Source organism: Aegilops tauschii, chromosome 4 (assembly GCF_002575655.3).
Source record: "Aegilops tauschii subsp. strangulata cultivar AL8/78 chromosome 4, Aet v6.0, whole genome shotgun sequence".
Taxonomy (NCBI): Eukaryota; Viridiplantae; Streptophyta; class Magnoliopsida; order Poales; family Poaceae; genus Aegilops; species Aegilops tauschii.
In genome coordinates, this window is record NC_053038.3 from 57,327,836 (window position 1) to 57,347,337 (window position 19,502).

The 19,502-nt window shown below is 46.5% G+C and overlaps 2 protein-coding genes across 3 annotated transcripts; one reads left to right on the forward strand and one right to left on the reverse strand.

The window, feature by feature from the left end:
• The first annotated feature begins 367 nt into the window (after positions 1-367).
• On the forward strand, positions 368-4,070 carry LOC109746421 (uncharacterized). 2 transcript variants are annotated; one of them, XM_045227381.2, is made up of 4 exons: positions 368-605; positions 875-1,019; positions 1,207-2,389; positions 3,632-4,070. In XM_045227381.2, the coding sequence occupies exon 3, from the start codon at positions 1,331-1,333 to the stop codon at positions 2,183-2,185; it is 855 nt and encodes a 284-aa protein (XP_045083316.1). In that variant the 5' UTR covers positions 368-605; positions 875-1,019; positions 1,207-1,330; the 3' UTR covers positions 2,186-2,389; positions 3,632-4,070. The 2 variants fall into 2 exon arrangements, with proteins under 2 accessions (XP_045083316.1, XP_045083317.1); XM_045227382.2 differs by having other exon boundaries at positions 1,215-2,389.
• Positions 4,071-13,274: 9,204 nt separating this feature from the next.
• Positions 13,275-16,601, reverse strand: LOC109746420 (uncharacterized). Its single transcript, XM_020305537.4, has 3 exons — positions 16,202-16,601; positions 15,516-15,645; positions 13,275-13,727 (listed from the first exon to the last, which is right to left on the reverse strand). The coding sequence occupies exons 1-3, from the start codon at positions 16,574-16,576 to the stop codon at positions 13,519-13,521; spliced, it is 714 nt and encodes a 237-aa protein (XP_020161126.1). The 5' UTR covers positions 16,577-16,601; the 3' UTR covers positions 13,275-13,518.
• Between the last annotated feature and the right edge of the window lie 2,901 nt (positions 16,602-19,502).

Consider the following 19,502-nt stretch of genomic DNA (forward strand, 5'->3'; position numbering starts at 1 on the left):
GGACGGTGGTATCTCATCCCACCAGGGTTCAAGTCCCAGACTTTACATTGGTGCTCACATTTTTCTGCATTTATTTTAGATTTTTCGACGATGTCCGTTCAGTGGAAGGAGACGTTCACGTCGACTACGACGCGCCAAGTAGGCTGGAACGGACGTGTGAGTATTGTATACTGTCATAACGAAAAGAAAAGGAAAGAAGACCCCAAAACAAACAGAAATCCCCTTGCCAATAATATGCCCGGGCGAGAAAGGGACGGCTCCCAACCTTTTGTCGCATGCATGCACACGGATACGATACATAGCAGCAGATCCATCCATCCATCTCATAATCCCCTCCCTCCGATCCTCCTGCTCCTCTCCCTCCCTCCCTCCCTCCCCGCAATAGTAAAATTCGGTTCTGGAAGGCAAGCGAGGCACGCACGCACGCACGAGAGAGGAGGGAGAGCGAGCGAGCGAGCAGGAGATCTCTAAACAATTCCCTCCCTCCCTCATTGGGATCTGGGTAGTCCTGCCGCCTCCTGTACATTTCTCTCTCCCCCTCCTCCTCCTCCCCCCAACCCGGCGCAAATCCATCGCCGAGATCCAAGTCCACCACACCGGACGAGGTGCGTGCGCCCGCCCCCATTTCTAAATCCCTTTTCCTATTCCCCTCCCTCCCTCCTCCGCTCCCCGGCCCCTGCTGAAAACAAGAACGGAACGCGCGCGCGCGAGAATCTCTCCCCCATTAATTTCCCGGCCCTCTCCGTGTCGCGATCGATCGCCAACCACGCGAGTACCGAGGGCTACAGCGCCTTTGGTTCCTGGTTTCGTGATCTCGTTCCGTTAATGCTTGCGCCTATCCGATCCCTAACCGCGGCTTGTCCTTCTGATGCAGCGGCAGCGGCATTGGTTGATCTCGCCGCCGACGTCGGACGAGGGCGGCGCCGCCGGCATGCGCCCGCAAGGCCAGGATCCGTCCGCCCGCGACCGCGACGCTTGGATCTGATCCTCTCCGGCCGCCGAGACACAGCGCGCAGCAGGTGTGTACGTAATGTGTTCGCCGTTCGTTCTCGCCGGGCGGGCGCAAAGCCTCCGAAAAAGCGAAGGGGGATATTTATTTGTCGACGACGAGGGCGACGTATTAATAACGCTAGCTAACCCTTTTTAATCTGCATTTCTGTTAGGATGCGTATCTGAGTTTGTTATTCCTTTTCTGTTTCTGTTAAGCGTGGCAGGAGGGGAGGAGGAGGAGGAGAAGATAGAGACGGAAGCCACGCGCTGCTAGCTAGGGTTTGTTCCATCTCCCTCTCTCGCTCGCCCTCTCTCTCCCGAGGAGAGGAGAGGCGGAGGGATGTCGTCGTCGAACTCGCCGTGCGCGGCGTGCAAGCTGCTGAGGCGCAAGTGCACGCAGGGGTGCGTGTTCGCGCCCTACTTCCCGCCGGACCAGCCGGCCAAGTTCGCCAACGTGCACAAGGTGTTCGGCGCCAGCAACGTCTCCAAGCTGCTCAACGAGCTCCCCGTGGCGCAGCGGGAGGACGCCGTCAACTCGCTCGCATACGAGGCCGAGGCGCGCCTGCGCGACCCCGTCTACGGCTGCGTCGCCTACATCTCCGTCCTCCAGCTCAAGATCAAGCAGGTGCGCGAGGAGATCGCCAACGCGCGCAAGGAGCTCGCCGGCTACATCGGCCAGGCCGCCTACGCGCCCGTCGTCCCCGTGCAGCACCCCCACGCCGCGCAGTACGCCGCCGGCATGGCCCTCGTCCAGCCCCACCCGCACCCGCACCAGCAGATGGCGATGCAGCAGCAGCACCCGTACCACCAGCAGCAGATCGCCGACGCGCAGCACCTGGCGGCCGCCGTCGAGGTGGCGCGCGCCGGGCAGCAGCAGCAGCAGCATCACCACCAGCACCAGCAGCACGAGATGATGATGATGCGCCAGACCTACGCCAACGTCCACGGCGGGGCCGCCGCCGGGCCAACGGTGGCCGTCGAGCCTCCCCAGGCCGCGGCCTACGACGGCACCGCCCCGTTCCTCATCCAGCAGCAAGCGTCGCCTTCCGCCCTGACCTACCGCATGGAGGAGCCGTCCCCGCCGCCGCAGTCCTCGGGCCACTCCCACGTCGACATGTCCCACGCGCCGCAGCAGCAGCGTCATCAGCACACGGACGGCAGCGACGAGGGGAGCGGGGGCGCCCCGCCGGCCTGATGGCCATGCTCCCGCCTCCTTCGCCGTGTGTCGATATTTCCCCCCTAGCTTGTTTTTTTTCACGGTTTCTTTGATGTTCATTTGTTGGACTCGAGTCTTTTCGTCTTCTTGCGGATCATACGATATCGAACTGGCATCGCCATGGCTCCCCGGAAAGCATATCCATGGCTCCCGGAGGCGGACAAGCTGGTGATCTTGCTCAAGGTATTTCTTCTTATACATAGCACACTCAGAACGATCTCTGTTGCATTATTTTGTGTTTGGATTCATTATTGCAAAACTATGTTAATTTCCTTGAAACGATTCATTAGTCCATAAAATAGCAGAAAGAAATGTGGATTCTCGAAAGATAATGATGCAATGTTCATGGTTCATTATTTGTTGGTCAAAGTACTACTAGTACTCTCATTAGTCCATCGAGTTGGTTGTGTGTGCGCACGCCAGTTACTTTGTTTACTTGTGTGCTAATTCCAAAGTTACTGCACATAGTATATGCTTAGATTACTGCTCTGACCTGTACATGTGGTGTGTGCTAGTCAACTCCACAGGATGGCAGAAATTTTGTGAAGAAAATAGTCTAGTCCCTAATTAACTTCCTACTATGCCCTAATGTTATACAAATGGTTCACATGCCAAATTGGTTTAGCAGTAAACAAGGAGCGTAGTATAGCTACCCTATAGAGCTGATAATCCTTGCTAGCTACCACCGTTCAGAGATCTGGGTCAGGAAATTATGAGTGGATTAAAAAAGTTACCATTGGTTTTTGGTGGAAAAATATATTATTAGCGTGATTATATTGAACAAAAAATTATGTATGTACCAGAAATTAATGGTGATTTCGATGATGTATTGAGATTTGGATTGTTGGATGCTAATATACTCATTTACTGCATCTACACGATAATCATTTCCTGATCTAGATTGTCACAGAATCATGTATGCTTGTGTTGTTAATTAGTCAGCAATTGACAGGCACTGGAGAGCATGCACAATGTAGTTGCCATGTTAAAAACCTACAAGATCTAGAATTGCATTTCTCTTATTTATATATTTTGACTGTCAGACTCTGAATTTGCACATGCCGGTTTGTGTGTTTTTCTGTCAAATTAGTAGTTAAGTTATCAAAGTATGAAGTAATTCACTCTGATACCTTATAAATAAATAAGAGTGCATGCATGTTGTAAAAATAAGAATGCATGCAAACAAGTAGTACGATTGGCATATAACTGTATCAAACAATGATCTCTCGGTCTCTCTCGGGCTGGCTATAGCCTGTAGCTATGACCCACACACGCGCGCGCGCGCGCGCGCGCACACACACACACAAAAGCCCAGCTCTGCACATCTCAGAGATTTTGAGAATGGGCATATGCATGACTGCTGCTAAACTCTAGTATCGATTTCAGCCACTGACATATCATACTCCTGGAAATGTGCTTTGTCAGGCTCTTCATCAGCTGCCTTTATCCCTCACAAGAGTGACAGCCAAATAAATGCAGACCAGAAACAGAGGTAGCAAAGAGAAACTTATGAAGGGAGGTGCAGATAGAGACAGTGAAACATGCATGCAAGGTGTGCGTGCAAAGGGGAGCAAACAGTGAAGCATGCAGCTGGGGCACAGTCAGGGAGAATTAGCGGCCAGCAAGCATAAAAAAAATAGACTACGTACCAGAAAGTTAAGCAGAAAAACAGCAAAAGATTTTTAGTTCTTCTGCATTATGCTTTTCGACTAGTATAGTGGCTACATATATTTCTTCTCTTCCGGATTTGTTTCTGTTCATGGAGTTCACTATAGCATGATGTTTTGTTTTGCGCTTTGATTTTTGGCTTGCTTCGTTTGTTCTAGGATATATTCTTTGAGCGATAAACATTTGTTTGGAACCATTACCTGTGCTAAAGAGTGGGGTCAGTTAGAGCAACTCCAACAGGCCGACCCAAACGGACGGCGATTTCGTCCGCTTTTTGTCCGTTTGGGTCGGCTGCCCGCCCGGCGTCCGCCCTGTTTTTCATATGGGTCGGCAGCGCGCCAACGCGCCGACTCATATGTGCAGGCATGGCCGGCTGGCCGCCCAATTTTACATTGCATTCAACATATTGTGAAATGAAAATTTAACAAACAAAATAGTCCGCCCAAATAAATAGTATAGTTTTACGGGCCAAATAAAAATAAAAATGTTTCACATAGTTTTGCAAACGAATAAAAGAAGATACATTTATTGGTTGCCAACATGAATTCACATATGCTCAACCAAATCATTTTGCAGTTGCACGTGAGTTTCCCAATCACGCATGTCTTCATGAAACTGAGTGAACTGCTCAAATGTTGCCGCTACTCCATGCTCTTGGTCGCGGGCGGCTGTGGGGTGGGGGAAGCGGCGGCGGGAACCAGTTTGCTCCCCGGCGGAAAAACGGCGGCAACGGGCGACGGGGGCAGGGGCGGCGTTGCTGGGCGGATGTGGAGGCGGCGGCAGCTGGAAGAGTCGCCGCAAAAATGGGCGGCGGCGTCGGTGACGGAGGAGGGAGGCCAATGTGCCACAGGCCAGCGGGCCCGGGGACAGGAGTAGGCGACCGCGCGCGCGTCCGTCGCGTGTCCGCGCCGACGCAAATCAGGCTAAAAAATGGGTCGCCCGCGGACGAAAAACGGACGCGCGTCCGTTTGGATCGGCGCGTTGGGCCGCCTTTTCTGTCCGCGCCGACCCAAACGGACGACCGCGGACGAAATGGGTCGCCCCATTGGAATTGCTCTTAGCCATTTTCTCTTATAGTACTACGTAGTACTAGTTTAATACACCGTGTGGAGTATACGTACTGCTGCGTAGGCTCATGCCTATGTTAATTATATGCAGTTTCCTTTCAATATCGTAACCTAGCACGGCTGTTATGGATGGCATGATTCTATAGGTGATCGAGTCCCTTTTTCACAAAGATACAACTTAACCAAGCCAGAGATTGTGCCTAGCTACATATGCATACTCCCTCCATCCATGAATAAGTGTATATTTAGTTTTTGTTCTAAGTTAAAGTTTTAAAATTTTGACCAACTTTCTAGGAAAAGTAGCAGCATTTATGACACTAAATTAGTATCAATAGACCCGTTTTGAAATGTATTTTCATAAAACACCAATTTGATGTCATATATGTTACTATCCTTTTCTATATAATTGGTTAAAATTTTAAAACTTTAACTTGAGACAAAAGGTAGATGCACATTTATTCATGGACGGAGGGAGTACATCTCTAGCTAGCCGTGCTGCTGAAATCATGACTATGCAACGTGCAACCAATGTTAAGCTTTGCATGCATGAGTGTGCGTGTGTGCCCCTGTTCGCCACAATCCAAAGCCTAGTGATCATAGCTAGCCAGATTGCACATGCCCACCCAGCCTGTTCAGTCACCGATACACAAGACCTAGTCCCCTCAACCTTTGGGTTTTGGAACACTAGCATGGGAATAACCATAGATAACTTCGTAATATAAGTATTCTTTCATTTTTTTTTCATCTTTTAGAGAAGTAAGGTATATCTCGTAATCTCGTTGTCTAGTCTCATATCTCTATCTTAATTTTTTTTTAGGGACATATCTCTATCTTATAAGTGATACATTCCACTCAAAAGCTCCCGAAAAAGAATTAGGGCGATCCACATTCTAGGACAATGTCTAATCTGTGAATCTTGGAACATTAATTCTTTTATAGAATACATGCATAAAAATATTATAATTAATTACTCATCACAAATGTAATGGTACTATACTAGTATAGGCATTACATTCACAAAACTAGGTTCATACTATTTTTGTGCTTATGTATAGTATTGGAGGCGGGCATGGTTGGTCCTCTAGTCCAGAGCAACAGCTCTAGGTAGTGTGCACCGCGACGTCCTAGCGGACGGTGCCTGTTATGCGGGTATGGTTATGCAATCTTGGCCGTGAGGGCGACGATATACAATATCATAAGTTGTCGCTGACGACACGCTCCAGATCTAGGCGTCGTCTTGGCCCTCCCCCTCCCCTACCCGATGTGCGGTGGCTGGTGAGACCACATGTCATAGGTGTTTGTTACTTGGGTGATAATCAGGCTAGATGGTGTCGTTTGCAGTGACGCCAACGTTAGCCAATGTTGTCCCACCCTTTGGCGATGATCCATCAGACGACAAAAAGCTAGATGTGCGCATGAGGTCCTCTTTGGCCGATGGACGGATGGTACCACGACGAGCTCCACCCTTTTCAATGCAAAATAAGACCTTCCTCGTGAGTTTGCTTTCTTCCATCTATATGCACTGCATTCGATAGTTGGTGCTTGAGTGGACAACAACTTTGTCGGTGTCTAGCAGTGTCTCTTTTTCATGTTCTTTTGTTCTTGTATTGCCCGTGGCCTTATATAGGTGTGGCCTATGGTATGTGTGCTCCTCAGTATTGTGTGCTCCCATCTGGGGTCCTGTCTCTGGCTCCTCCTTTAGTTTCGTTAGGCCTTGTCTATAAAACGAAGCGAAAGACTATAATTACATATTAGTTTGGGGTTATTTACATTATAGAATTTGATTTGTATATTTCTATTAATTGCGCTGAAATCAATGCATTTTCCAACAGTTAGAGCAAGTACAATAGAGCTGAGTCAGCAGGCTATAAGGAATAAACTAGTATATTTCTGCTTAGTTGGAGGAAAGAGAAGAGGAGAGAGAAGGTAAGCGGGCTCTTCGTGAAGAGCCAGCTCTAGCACGTGCTCCTAGGCACTTTGTGAGAATGAAATGTGGGCCACATAATAAAAAAAAGTACATTTTTTTAATCTACTATTATACATGTTGGCTATAAGATGGGTTGTAGATGACATGACACTGGCTTATAGCCAGCAGCTGGCTATACTATTAACCATGCTCTTAGGATGAGTTCTCGTCCTTCCCCAACCTAGTCACAGTTTTCTTAACTAGTACTACTAGTAATAATTAAAAATATCTCATGTTGCGTGTTTCGTTGTTCAATGATCCCATACAAGCAACTAGATCTACTCAATGCATGCACATCTCGTACGTGAACCGTGGGGCATGTGTGCAAGCTTAATTTCATTTACCATCTCTTCTCAAAAAATAAAAAATAAATCATCTATATATACCATCTAGTGTGCCGACCAATGAAGAGTTATTTATTTATTTATATTTTGGGTGTGTGTACGTGCAATCATATTAAATCAGGTGTCCCAATGTAAAGCCTTCAGCTAGCTGTGATGGGTTCGTTTGACCCATTATAGCGCTGTGGTCGTACGTGCAGAAATCCTCAGAGCTCGGAAGCAGGAAAAGGCTGGTGCAAACAACGCATGAGGCGGCACAGTACTATCAGCACCAATTAATTGTCATTGCCAATATATGCGTGGCATCAGCGGAGCAGGATCGCGTACCACGGCGGGCAGTACGGCTCGATTTGCATGGAAGGAAAACATTACAGTGTGCCCCAAGGTAATTTGGGAGGAGAGATATGCAAAGAAATTACCGATGCTAAGAATAACATGGGTGAAAGCTGGCAAAGTAATTTAGGATGCGAGATATCATTTTGATGATCGCATGATTGCAAAAAGAAATGTTGTCAAGCATAAGCATGTACATCTATGCAAAACAACTTCGCATGGGAGAGTTTGATTGCTAAACAATTAAACGAAGGAAACTTAGCAACAAGAAGCTAAACTCTATGCATTGAAAAAACTTTAATTGTTGAACTCTTTCATACACATAGCACCTCATATAAGCACCTACACACTCTAGGAGAGGCCTAAAGGGATCGGACGATCTGCTGTAGCATTGGCGGCAGCAACCTGGAATAAGGTCTCTCCGACTAACCCTTGTTGCAGCAGCTCGTGCTCTTCCTGCATGCCACAGATAGCCTCCAAAAAGGAGAATCCTAAAACAATATGAGATGTGGAGGATCATATGTCCTCAAATCTAGTTCTCCTGATGTAACTTTTTCTGTTGCAGGTTTATCGCACTATCATGCAGAGTGATAACATGGTTGTACATCTTGGTTCTTCGGCTTCAATTCTGACCAACGGGGACTGGCCCGCCTAGGCCTAGTTAGATTTGTGTTCCCTGACTCTGTCTGGCCGGACCTGGGCGGTCTACAGGCCTTCTTCAACTTTTCTTCTTTAAGGCGACGATTTGCTAAGCAAACCGCGGCCGTCGACATCTTCTGATTTACATTGACGAATTTTTGACAGTTGCTTTTACAAATGAGTAAAATGCATCACAAGTCCTAAAACTATTGGAGGTGTGTCAGTTCAGTCCTATAACTTTGAAACTGCAGTTTTGGGTCCTAAAACTATTGGAGATGTATCAATTTAGTCATATAACTTAGAAACTGCTGTTTTGGGTCACAAAACTATGTAAGTTTATTCATCTCGGGTCCTAATGTTGCATGGCTAGCATCTATGGTGCATTTTTTCAAATAAGTCCATTCATATGTGTTTACTTCCCCAAAAGTGATCCATATGCTTCCACGTTGCAGTGTCGCAACCTGCACGCCCGCCACCTGTGTGGCCATGAGCTGCAGTGCAGCCTCGCTGAGGTTTGGCGCGGCCGCCGAGGAGACCCCAAGCCAATCCGGGTGAAGGACGCCATCCCACCTCCCCCTCTTTCTTCTCATGACATTGTCGTTGCCCCGACACCCTTGTCGTAGAGCTGGTTGTGCAAGTTGTTGTTTGGGCACGAGCATGGCCACATGTGGGGAATTATCGCTGCTGCCGGACGACGCGGAGGAGTGCGTGGAAACCGCAAAGCTGGCGCAAAGGTCGATGAGAGTGATGCAGCCCCAACAACAGCCACATGTGGGTAGCAATTGGACGTTGTGCTACATATCATTCTGCTACTGCAGGGTGAGGCTGAGATGACCAGTCTACTCTCCTCGATGGAGCTCAAACCATTATGCCATTGATGGCATGCGGTTTCAAAGTTATATAACTAAACCGACACACCTCCAATAGTTTCAGGACCTAAAATTGCAGATTTGAAGTTATAAGACTAAACCAACACAGCTCCAATAGTTTTAGGATCTAAAACGGTAGATTTGAAGTTATAAGACTAAACCAACACACCTCCAATAGTTTTAGGACCTGCAGATTTGAAGTTATAAGACTAAACCAACACACCTCCAATAGTTTTAGAACATAAAACTGTAGCCACAAAGTTATATGACTAAACTGACACGCCTCGAATAGTTTTAGGACTTATGATGCATTTTACTCTTCACAAATTCCTGTGCTTTACCAAGGTTGCTCCGTTGAGGCGGAGGTCCAGACGCGGCAACAAGGATGCAGGAGGAATAAGACTCCAACACCTCAAAAAACTGTAAAAGTGTTTCTGTAAGGGACTAAGGGTATGTGCTACTTAATATATCGGCTTTGTTATGTTCGCCTAAAAAAACTATCTCATACCCACTCTGTCTCAAAATAAGTGACTCAACTTTATACGAACTTTAGTACAAACTCGAGTCGCTTATTTTGGGACGGAGGGAGTACTATCTAGCATTTTATTTTTTATTTTTTGTGAAAACATGTGCTAGCATCTGTTGACTAGCTAGAAACCGTTACCTCTACGTCAGATTGACTTTGAACGCTAATTCTATATCTTGAGTTCTTGACTAGAAAGCAGTACATGTCTAGAGATGTGCGAGTGGCTGGCTGGCAGTTTGGCGATGCATGACACATATGCGCAGTAAAGAAATAGTACTAGCAAAATCCGCGAAATGAATTGATACGACTAGGACCGGCTAGCTTGGTCGCCTCCGGCGCGTGGTCCGGTCACCGTCCAGTCCACCATGGTGCTTTCTCTCAGCGGTCCGGCGGGATCCACACCCCCGTCTTCACTGCCCACCTCACCAGCCGCGGCAACTGAACTAGAATTACGCATGCATCACCCGGACAATCTACATGAGGTCCTGGTGAAGCCACTCAAACAGCACTGCAGCAGAAGGGCCAACCGGCCGGGCAAGGCCCCCACCTGAGCTAGCTCCGGCGCTGGCCGGCCACCGCCCTCTCCCGATCTCACCTCCAAGCTCCGATCCGACCGTATGGCGTGGGTGGCGTGGGGTGGGGGCTCGCACGGCCGACCGGCGAGCAAATCCAGTGGGGAGGAGAAAGAAATTCTTCGCCCACGTACGTGCGTACGTACGCTCGCTGGGCTGGAGCAATCCGATGAATCTTGAATGCAGAGCTAGCGCTAGCGCGTAGCTCTATCTGTCAATACATGGTAACAGAGACGGGGACCCCTGCTGCCTTCCTGGTCCTCCTCAGCCCTGGCCGCGGCTTGGAGTTATTGCTAAGCTGCTCCTACCAGCACCAACCTTGCGCGACCGCCGAGGCAGTCGGAATTGTCTCGCTTTCTTCGCCCCCTTGTCTTCACTGCATGGCAATGGTGTCGAGATCTCATCTGACTCTGCTGGGGCTTTGTGTAGTTGTGCGGAATGGATGGATGGTAAATTCCAAGCCTTCAAGATTTCAGTGCCGCGTACGTCAATCATCGGACTCACTCGTCCAAAGAGACAAAGCAGCGCTCTTTCCCTTCCTCTGCCCGTTTCGTCGCCCCCTGCCTTGCTTTTCACGCCACACCACACCATGCATTCATCTGATTCCAAATACTGCCTCTGTCCGAGTTTATTAGGCCCTAGACAAAACACAGGTACCAACGCACAATGATTAATTCTCTGGAATAAGGACATCTCCAACAGTTGTAAGATAGGTGTTGGTAAATTTGCCACCTAGGATATAGTGATGATGTGGCATGTATTAAATATGAAGAGAGAGCAAAGTTGTATGTAGATTAACCAACAACCTTTGGACAAGCTCCAAGGTGAAATAGAGAACAACCACATTTATTTTCTCACCATCTATTGGATAGCTTACATACAACCCATTGGAGTAGTTGTATGATAGCTTGTTGGTTGATGACATGAACATTTTACCAACAAAACTAACATACAACCCGTTGGAGATGCCCCAAGCGCTGCCCCTTCGATTCCCAGACGTTATTTACTACCCCAAGTAATCCCGTTTCAGAGCAAGTATAATAAGGTGACGTAGGCGGGCTGTAAGGCTTAAAATATTATATTTTTGCTTTTTTTAGGGGTTATTATATCTTGCTGAGTTGGATGAGAGAGAAAATGAGAGAAAGGAGAAGCGGACTGTAGATTTACAGCCGCATGTAGCACGGGCTCCAAGAACCTATGTGAGAGTGTATGATGAGTCATGTGGTAAAAAAATAGTATTTTTTTATAACCTACTATTATATATGTTGGCTATTACATTGGCTATAAATGACATGGCAATATGTTATAGCCACCGGTCGGCTATATTATTAACCATGCTCTCAGGCACATGCAACCACACACAGTTTAATTCCCTGAAGGGCCGCTGCATGGTGCATGCATGTCCAATCAAAGAAGGATTAGAAGCCCATGCAGTGGCTGGGTTGCGTGGCGTTATTGCTAGGGAATACTAATAGGCTCAGTTTAACAGTTTAACAGCTCACAAGCTCCCGGCCAACAGCTGAAAATTATTTGTGCTTCGGAAGACGAACCGAAAAGCTGAGGAGGCCAAGAAAGGAACGAAGACTTTTTGCTCTTTGGCAGCCTGATCGATGGATGGACCTAATAAAAATGGACGAGCTCCCTCCTCCACGGGCCTAATAAACTCGGAAGGAGGGGAGTCAGCTCCCCTGACGTACTGCAGGACGCAGTTAGGCCACTGACATATGGGCTTGAAAACAAGTTGGCCCATCTATCAGTAACCCAACTACACCCTGCAATAGGCTAGGGGAACTGAGTCCGACGGAGGAAGTACGAACTCACACCAAACCGTTTCCCATGAGAACAAAGAAAACATATTATGCTTTCTAAACTAATCTACGGGGCTTTACTTTGAAGGGGACATAGCTAGAGAGTAGTAAAGGGTCCAGCCTACTGGTTTAATGCAAATGCAGTGTGGGCACAAGGACAAGAGGGAGCAAGTATAATAAAGTGATGTAAGCGGACTGTAAGAACAGCCTGCTTCTCTTCTCTCTTCTCTTCTTTCACTTCCAACTCAGTAATAATATAATATTTAAATTCTTACAGTCCGCTTACGTCTACAGCTTGCTATAGCACGAGCTTCAAGAAACTTTGTGAGAATGGATGATGGATCATACGTTGACAAAGTAATACTTTCTTATAGCCAGCTATTATACGTGTTGGCTTTTACATTGGCTATAAATAACATGGCAACATGTTACAGCCAGCAACTGCCTATATTATTAACCATGCTCTGAAGTTGGGTAGAAAGAAAAGAGGCTGCTAGCTAAAGTTGTCTTACCCTGATTCAAAATTACAGGGCGCATGCTACGGCTTTGACCTGCCAGCCTCTGTTTGCTGAAACTGGAATAGTTGAGAACAAAGTAACCTGCCAGCCTCTGTTTGCTGAAACTGGAATAGTTGAGAACAAAGTGGTGCATAACGCGTGGTAATCTGCCGAACTGTTTGATGAGCCTGCGTAGTAGTATTAGGTAGTTGGTGTTGCTATGCATTGCACTGTGAATGTGACTACCTATATTTTTGGGGTACAGGACCAAACGCCTGAAGATGCTAGTATCAACGTGGGAAAGAGGATCAGCATGATCACATAACGCAGTGGTCCAAATGGCAGCAGGCCCAGAATGCAGAATAGATAGGGGACGGTGACTGTAGATCCCACACACAGGTCGTGAAGCACCTGGCCTGCTGGAGAACCAAACCCAGCCCATTCAATCCGAATCCCACCCAGGACCAGATAAATTCGAAAAGGTGGCCGTACAGGCAAAGAAGAAACAACCACAGCTACTACCAATGATTCAGTGACACCACGGTGGGCTTGCCTGCTGTGCTCATCATCCTCTCACTCCAGTGGTTCAAGCATTCAATACGTGCAGACGCGCAAAGATTGATCATGACGCAGAGCTGTCTGTAACAGCCATGATTGGCAGCAAGAGGGCATGAATGAGCTAACCCTAGCATTCTAGTGGTGGTAGTAGTAGACTAGTAGTAGTAGTTAAAAATCATCACCCAGCACACAGCAACCAAGAATCTACAAGAACGCCATCCATGTCGCTGAACTGAGAAAGCAGAGATATTATTTCATCAAATTACAGCCGAGATTGATCATGGGGACTGTTTTTCAGCCTCTTCGCGCGTATCTTGAACACAATAAACTTGTTTGAATCTACTATGAGCAAAATGGAGCCTAGCAAGTAGATACCAAAAGCAAGCACATAGAGGGATTAAATTCTTAGGCCGACGTACCACCTATGGTAGGCAGGTGTCTCCAGCTCTAGGTGGTCGCACGGGGTTCCTACTCGGCTGGCTTGGAGGACAGGACCTTGCAGACGGGCATCGTCTCGTTTTTACTCAGTAACTTGAGCGATGGATGGACAGGGATGTCCTGCATTAACACTCTATCCCCAATGTCAACATTTGTCAGGTCCACCTCGATTTTTGGAGGGATGTGCTCCGCCGGGCAGAGATACACCAAGCTGGTCCTGATTTTCTGCAAGAAGCCACCTGCTTTTTCGATCGAATTTGAGAGTTAGGTCAGCAATAGAATAGTTCCATCAAGAAAAAAGTACATCAAAGAACACCAAAGCAAGAGTTAGATGGTCGATCTACAACAAAAGGAGTGCTGGCATGTTTTCTTCAACTACTGTCAGTTTGGCAGGAGATCTTCGAGCATAAGCGTAAGCCGCTCGCTGTAAGCTTATAAAATCATAACCAGATTGCTAATGTAATAATGGTTTCTATAGGAACTTTGAGCCAAATTCCTAACGACTGTACGACAAGGACCAAACTTCTTCAAAATGTCAGCTTAGTGGCTTTTGAAGCAATATGAGATAATTGAAGTAGGTATTTAGGCCAGCGCAAGTTGAGTAGAAACTTGCTGCTCTCTTAAACTGACCACACTTTCCGAATTGGAAACACATGTTCAGTGTGATTTATCATTGCACAAGTACCAAAGTAATGGTTGTGTAGATCAGAGCTTTCAATACAAACAGTGCCAGGTCAGGACCACATATCCACGGTTGATGCCTAGTAAATGATAGAGAACACATGTGCCCCTTGTTGTGATAAAAAGAATGATAATCCCAAAAGCGTACTGTGTTATTAAAGTGCCTACACTTAGTAATACATTGTTATGGAACTTCCAGACTGTTCAACATTCATTTACGGGAATGCCCATGGAAAATGATGGTTATTATGGAACTTCCATAGTCATTTCTCACTAACCGTAATTAGCATCTGTTTATATCCAGAAATCGATCTGTTTATATTAAAAAATGTCAAATCAAACTTCAGAAATTATTCAGATTTTTCAACTGGTAATGATATTAACAGAATTTTCATCAAAGTAACTCAATGCCATAATATTTTTATGATTTTCAACAACACATGCTCCATAACAATGACCTAAAGGTCACAAACGTGTGGATTGAACTGTCTCGATGTCCTAAGGCCTTGTTCGGTTAATCCTCTCCCCAAGAGGATTGGAGGGGATTGGCAAGGATTGGTTCATATTTTGACTAATAAGAGGTTTAAATCCCCCTCAAACCCCTTCAATCCACTCGGATCCACACGAAACCGAACAAGGCCTAAAGGATATCTATTCGGATATGGAGGGACTAATTTAGTATTTACAGGCAAACATCTCAACAAACAAAATAAATAAGGAGATTACAGGATACCAGACATTTGTACTAATCCATACTTAAGCACACAGTGGAAAAGTGGTTTAAAAACATATATGTTAGGGCAATAGGAAATAAACCATTTGAATTAAGCTAAATATGGCCAGATTGAGCTTTAACTGGTTATGTTGCTATATAAAATAGGATTAAATCCTATATGCACACCAAGTGCTTACTACTATAACTAATATGATCAGTACATGCATGGTAATTTGGCATCTAGTAGCTACCAAGATGATTATTCTTAGCATGTACTCCCTCCGTTCCAAAATATTTGAAGTTCTAGGTCTGTTCTAAGTCAAACTAGCTTAAGTTTGACCAACTCTATAGAAAAATGTGCTAAGATCTACAACATCAAATACAAATAGTGTCAAAATATATTTCGAAAAGAATCTCAAGAGACTAATTTGGTGTTCTAGATATTAATATATTTTTCTATAGACTTGGTCAATAAATCCAGAACTTGAATTATTTTGTAACTATTTCAGTTTTGATGAGAAATGCTTCGGTTCATATGTCATCTTACATTCTAGACCCACTGTTCACTGATGTAGACTACCGAGTATACCAAAGGAATGTTACCAAAAAATTGAAAAGAGAAGGGCCGCACCTTTCTTTAACCCAGGGCAGACATCCTCCCCTTTGAACACTACGGGCAAATTCACCTTCAGCATTGTTCCTTCATCTGCTTCCACCATCACCAAGTTCAATATATTCCCTGTGGATTCATCTGTCTGCACCTGCATACGCAAGAGCACAAACATCACCCACAATGCATTAATGGTACAAACCTCCACTAACAACAGATCCAACCAATTTCTCCAAAGGTTCTCTACACACATAATTGGGACAGGCTTAAAACTGTTCTCCACAAGAGATTCCCCGAGATAGGAATACATTTTGAGCGGAAACAAGTAAGCTAAAAAGGAATGTTAAAAGCTTACTGCAAGCGCAAGATACCTTACATAGTCGAACTACACTATGATCACAAGACAAATAGATGAAAGGTACTCGTTGTTTGACTACCCAACAAATAAATGAGAGGGATATGATCAGGAGAGTGGGTATGTCCGAGCAATTTCTGCTAAGGAAGTACAATTAAGTACACACTGGTTTTGACTACCTATCATTTCGCAACCAGCAAACTACGAGCGGCATTACACTAATGAGCATTTCATCGAACATAAGGTGAGCGAAGAACATCCCCACCAGGAAGGAGCGCAAAGATGCAGATCCTGCATGCGTACTCAACAAAGGATGCAATCTCAGCCGGAAAGGCGAGAAACGCTGGTATACCTTGATTGGGAGTACGGTGCCCGAGTGCACGACGGCGGTGGACCGCTCGCCGGCGCGGACCTGGAGGCGGACCGGGGTGGAGAGGAAGTACGGCGACTGCTTCAGCATCTCCGCGAGCTGCTTCTTGTCGGTGGTGAGGAGCTTCCGGTGGGCGACCCCTTCTCCGGGCCCGGCGCCGGCCAGGGTGAGCAGCACGGCCGGAACGTTGCCGTTGCGGCGCTCGCGCGCCGCCGCGCGCGGGCCGGCCGTCTCCCGCGGCACCGCCTGGATCGTGTGGTGGTACGACGCCGAGGCCGCCCGCTGCCACGGGGCCGCCTTGCGGAGCGCCTCCCCGACGGCGGCGGCGCCGCCCTTGCCCCGGAGACACTGCGCCATTCTTCGGGTTCTGGGTTTAGGGGAAGAAAGATGGGCTTTGTCTGGCTGCCCGGGTGGTTTTTCTTCCCCCTAGACTTCCGCTCTCGCATCCGGCCCGCGTGTCTTGGTGGCCCAAGTTTTTCTCCGTGGCTGGCCCAGTCCGACTCCATCTCGACATCCTCCACGACAACGGAAAATTATTGCGGCTCCCCGACTCGGAAAACAGTCGCGAGCGGCAGGGGTCCCTCCGTTATAAGAGCCCACGCTCCACGAGAAGCTTAGCAACTTTCCAACAGAAGAAGCCTGACAACATTTTCCCTCAAAGAAAGAACCTAAGCGACTACGCATAAGATCGGTCGAGCGATGGAGCAAGAGAGCGACCGGACAAAAATGCTGCCCGACGACGTGCTCGCGGGTGTCCTCACCCGCCTCGCTCCACGCAGCCTCGCCACGTCCCAGTGCGTTTGCAAGACGTGGCGGGGCATCATCGACGACCACCGCGCGTTGCGCAACATCTTCCTCCCGAACTCATTGGCTGGTATCTTCATCAACTTCAACGAGCTAACGTATGCGGAATTCTTCTCCCGCCCATCGCCCATCAAGGTTGTTGGGGGCGGCGAAAGGCTCGCCAACCGTGTGGAGGATCACTGCAACGGTCTTCTCTTGCTTTACGATGCGGTGGCTAACCCAATTAGAGGATGGGAGGCACCCTTGCCACCGCGGCCGCCCCAAAGCCTATGGGCGGAGTGCTTCTTCGAGGATTCCTATCTTGTGTTTGATCCTACGGTGTCATCGGACTATCATGTGTTCTTGATACCTCGTATTCCGTATATCGAGCTTGACATAGAGCCATTTGAAGACCCCGTGGTTGAGATTGACCCCGTGGTGTTAGAATCGGAATGGCCACCTACTTCATGGACCCTGCTGGTCTTCTCGTCGTTGAATGGGTAATGGGAGGAAAGAATATTCATGCGACAAGGGGAGGCTGCGGGGATTGTGTCTGACTTGGCAACAGACTATTCATGGGATAAGCGTCACGCCGTCTATTGGTGTGGTGCATTATATGTGCATTGCGAAAAATATTTTGTTATAAGGTAACTACTTCTTAAGCATCATTATTAGTCCAAATATTTCATTGTAGTTCTTTTTTTCACTTATTTGATTTGCCAGCGTGTTAGCTAATGATATGATTTCTTGCAGGTTGTCATTATCAGATAACACATATCATGTCATTAAACCACCAAAAAGTCTTGAATCCGAGAGTTTCCCGAATTGTTATCTTGGGAATTCGAAGAAAGGGGTGTATTATGCCTTGCTACTTGAAAATGGATGCAAGTTGCAGGTGTGGGTCCTTAATGAATCACATGGACATAAGGAGTGGATCCTAGAGAAGCATGATAGGGACCTCAAGTTACCTTTGCCATGTCTAAACAATGGTCCATGGATTCTAGAAGATGTTAACTACAATGAAGAAAAGTACATTCAGCATTACGATGAAACCAACGCAGTAGAAGAGGATTTTGAATGGAACTCTGATAACGATGTCTTAGATACAGAAGATACGATCAACAAGGGTGGCTATGATTCAATTCTTGGATTTCATCCTTTCAAAGAGATCGTCTTTCTGAGCAGAAAATTGGACAGAAATTTGAGCAGGGGATTGGCATACCATTTGAATACCTCGAAGATTGAAGACTTGGGTAACTTATGCCCAAAGGATTACGATGATATTACTGGCCAACGTGGACGTATTGAAGCATCTTTTATGTACACACCTTGTTGGGTGAAATAGTTCCCTACTAGAAAGGTCCCTATATAAAACAGAAAATTGTATTGGCTATTAGGTGCAAACTATTTTGTACAACTAGATGATACCCCGCGCGTTGCTGCGGAAATTATGTATCAGCGCATACCTTAATTCATAGTCAGTGTAACAAATAAAAAAATATGGATCAAAGTGATTACCCTATAAACCGGAACAATATGTTAAGGATTTGGTATGGCACAATTGCAAGTAGATGCTGGCCGAAGAGTATTAATGACATTTTTCTTGATTACAAATGAAGGCGGTCGCTCTAGTGATAAAGTAATTCTAAATTTAGGCAACCTATAATTACTAATTTTTGGTAGAATCTGTAGTCTAGTTTGTAAGAAGCTGCATGCGTTGTTGATGATGTAGCATGTTAGGTCGTCTATAAGGAAATTCTCAAAGAAATAACAAAGGATACTGCATCTTGTATATGTGAGTTGAATATGAAACATTGGGATGACTTCATAACAGCAGTGCCGAGAGGAGAGGAAGGGACAAAGCATGCTTGAGGGTGGCCCGTTGCCTGCTTAGATCGGTAGCCAACTGGCCGTCTGCCTCGCCGGTTTTGTCTACATGCACTGTGAGAGACGAAAGGCCAACTCTGCATGCAACTGGTGGCTTGTGGGAAGTAGTACGAAGCTACAGTGGCAGTAACTGCAGCGCTGGTGAGGACAACAACGAATGATGTGGCTTTACCATATGCGAGAAATATTTAGTACTGGAAGGTACGTTGCTGATGTGGCAGGAATGATGATGTGGATAACTTACATGTTTAGAGAAATAGGATAGTGGGGATGAACTATTTATGTATTATAGATATGAAAAATATAAATTTTGCGACTCTAAATTCCCCTATTTTGTCCTTCTATCTTATCTTTCATATTATACAAAGTGATTTCTCTTACTCAATCTGACCGTTTATTTTATATATTTTGTCCTCTATTCTTTTTGCTAGTGCCATTGTGCATCTTTAACAACCCGTTGTTGCCCATTTTCTAAAACAGAATATAGATGAAGCTTGTATTAAAAAAATACAAGTGGTATTGGCGTGCATCCAATCTACATGAGACCTTCATAATATAATATGCCCATCCAACATCTCTACTATTGAGGGGACTCCATACGTGCTTTCGTCCC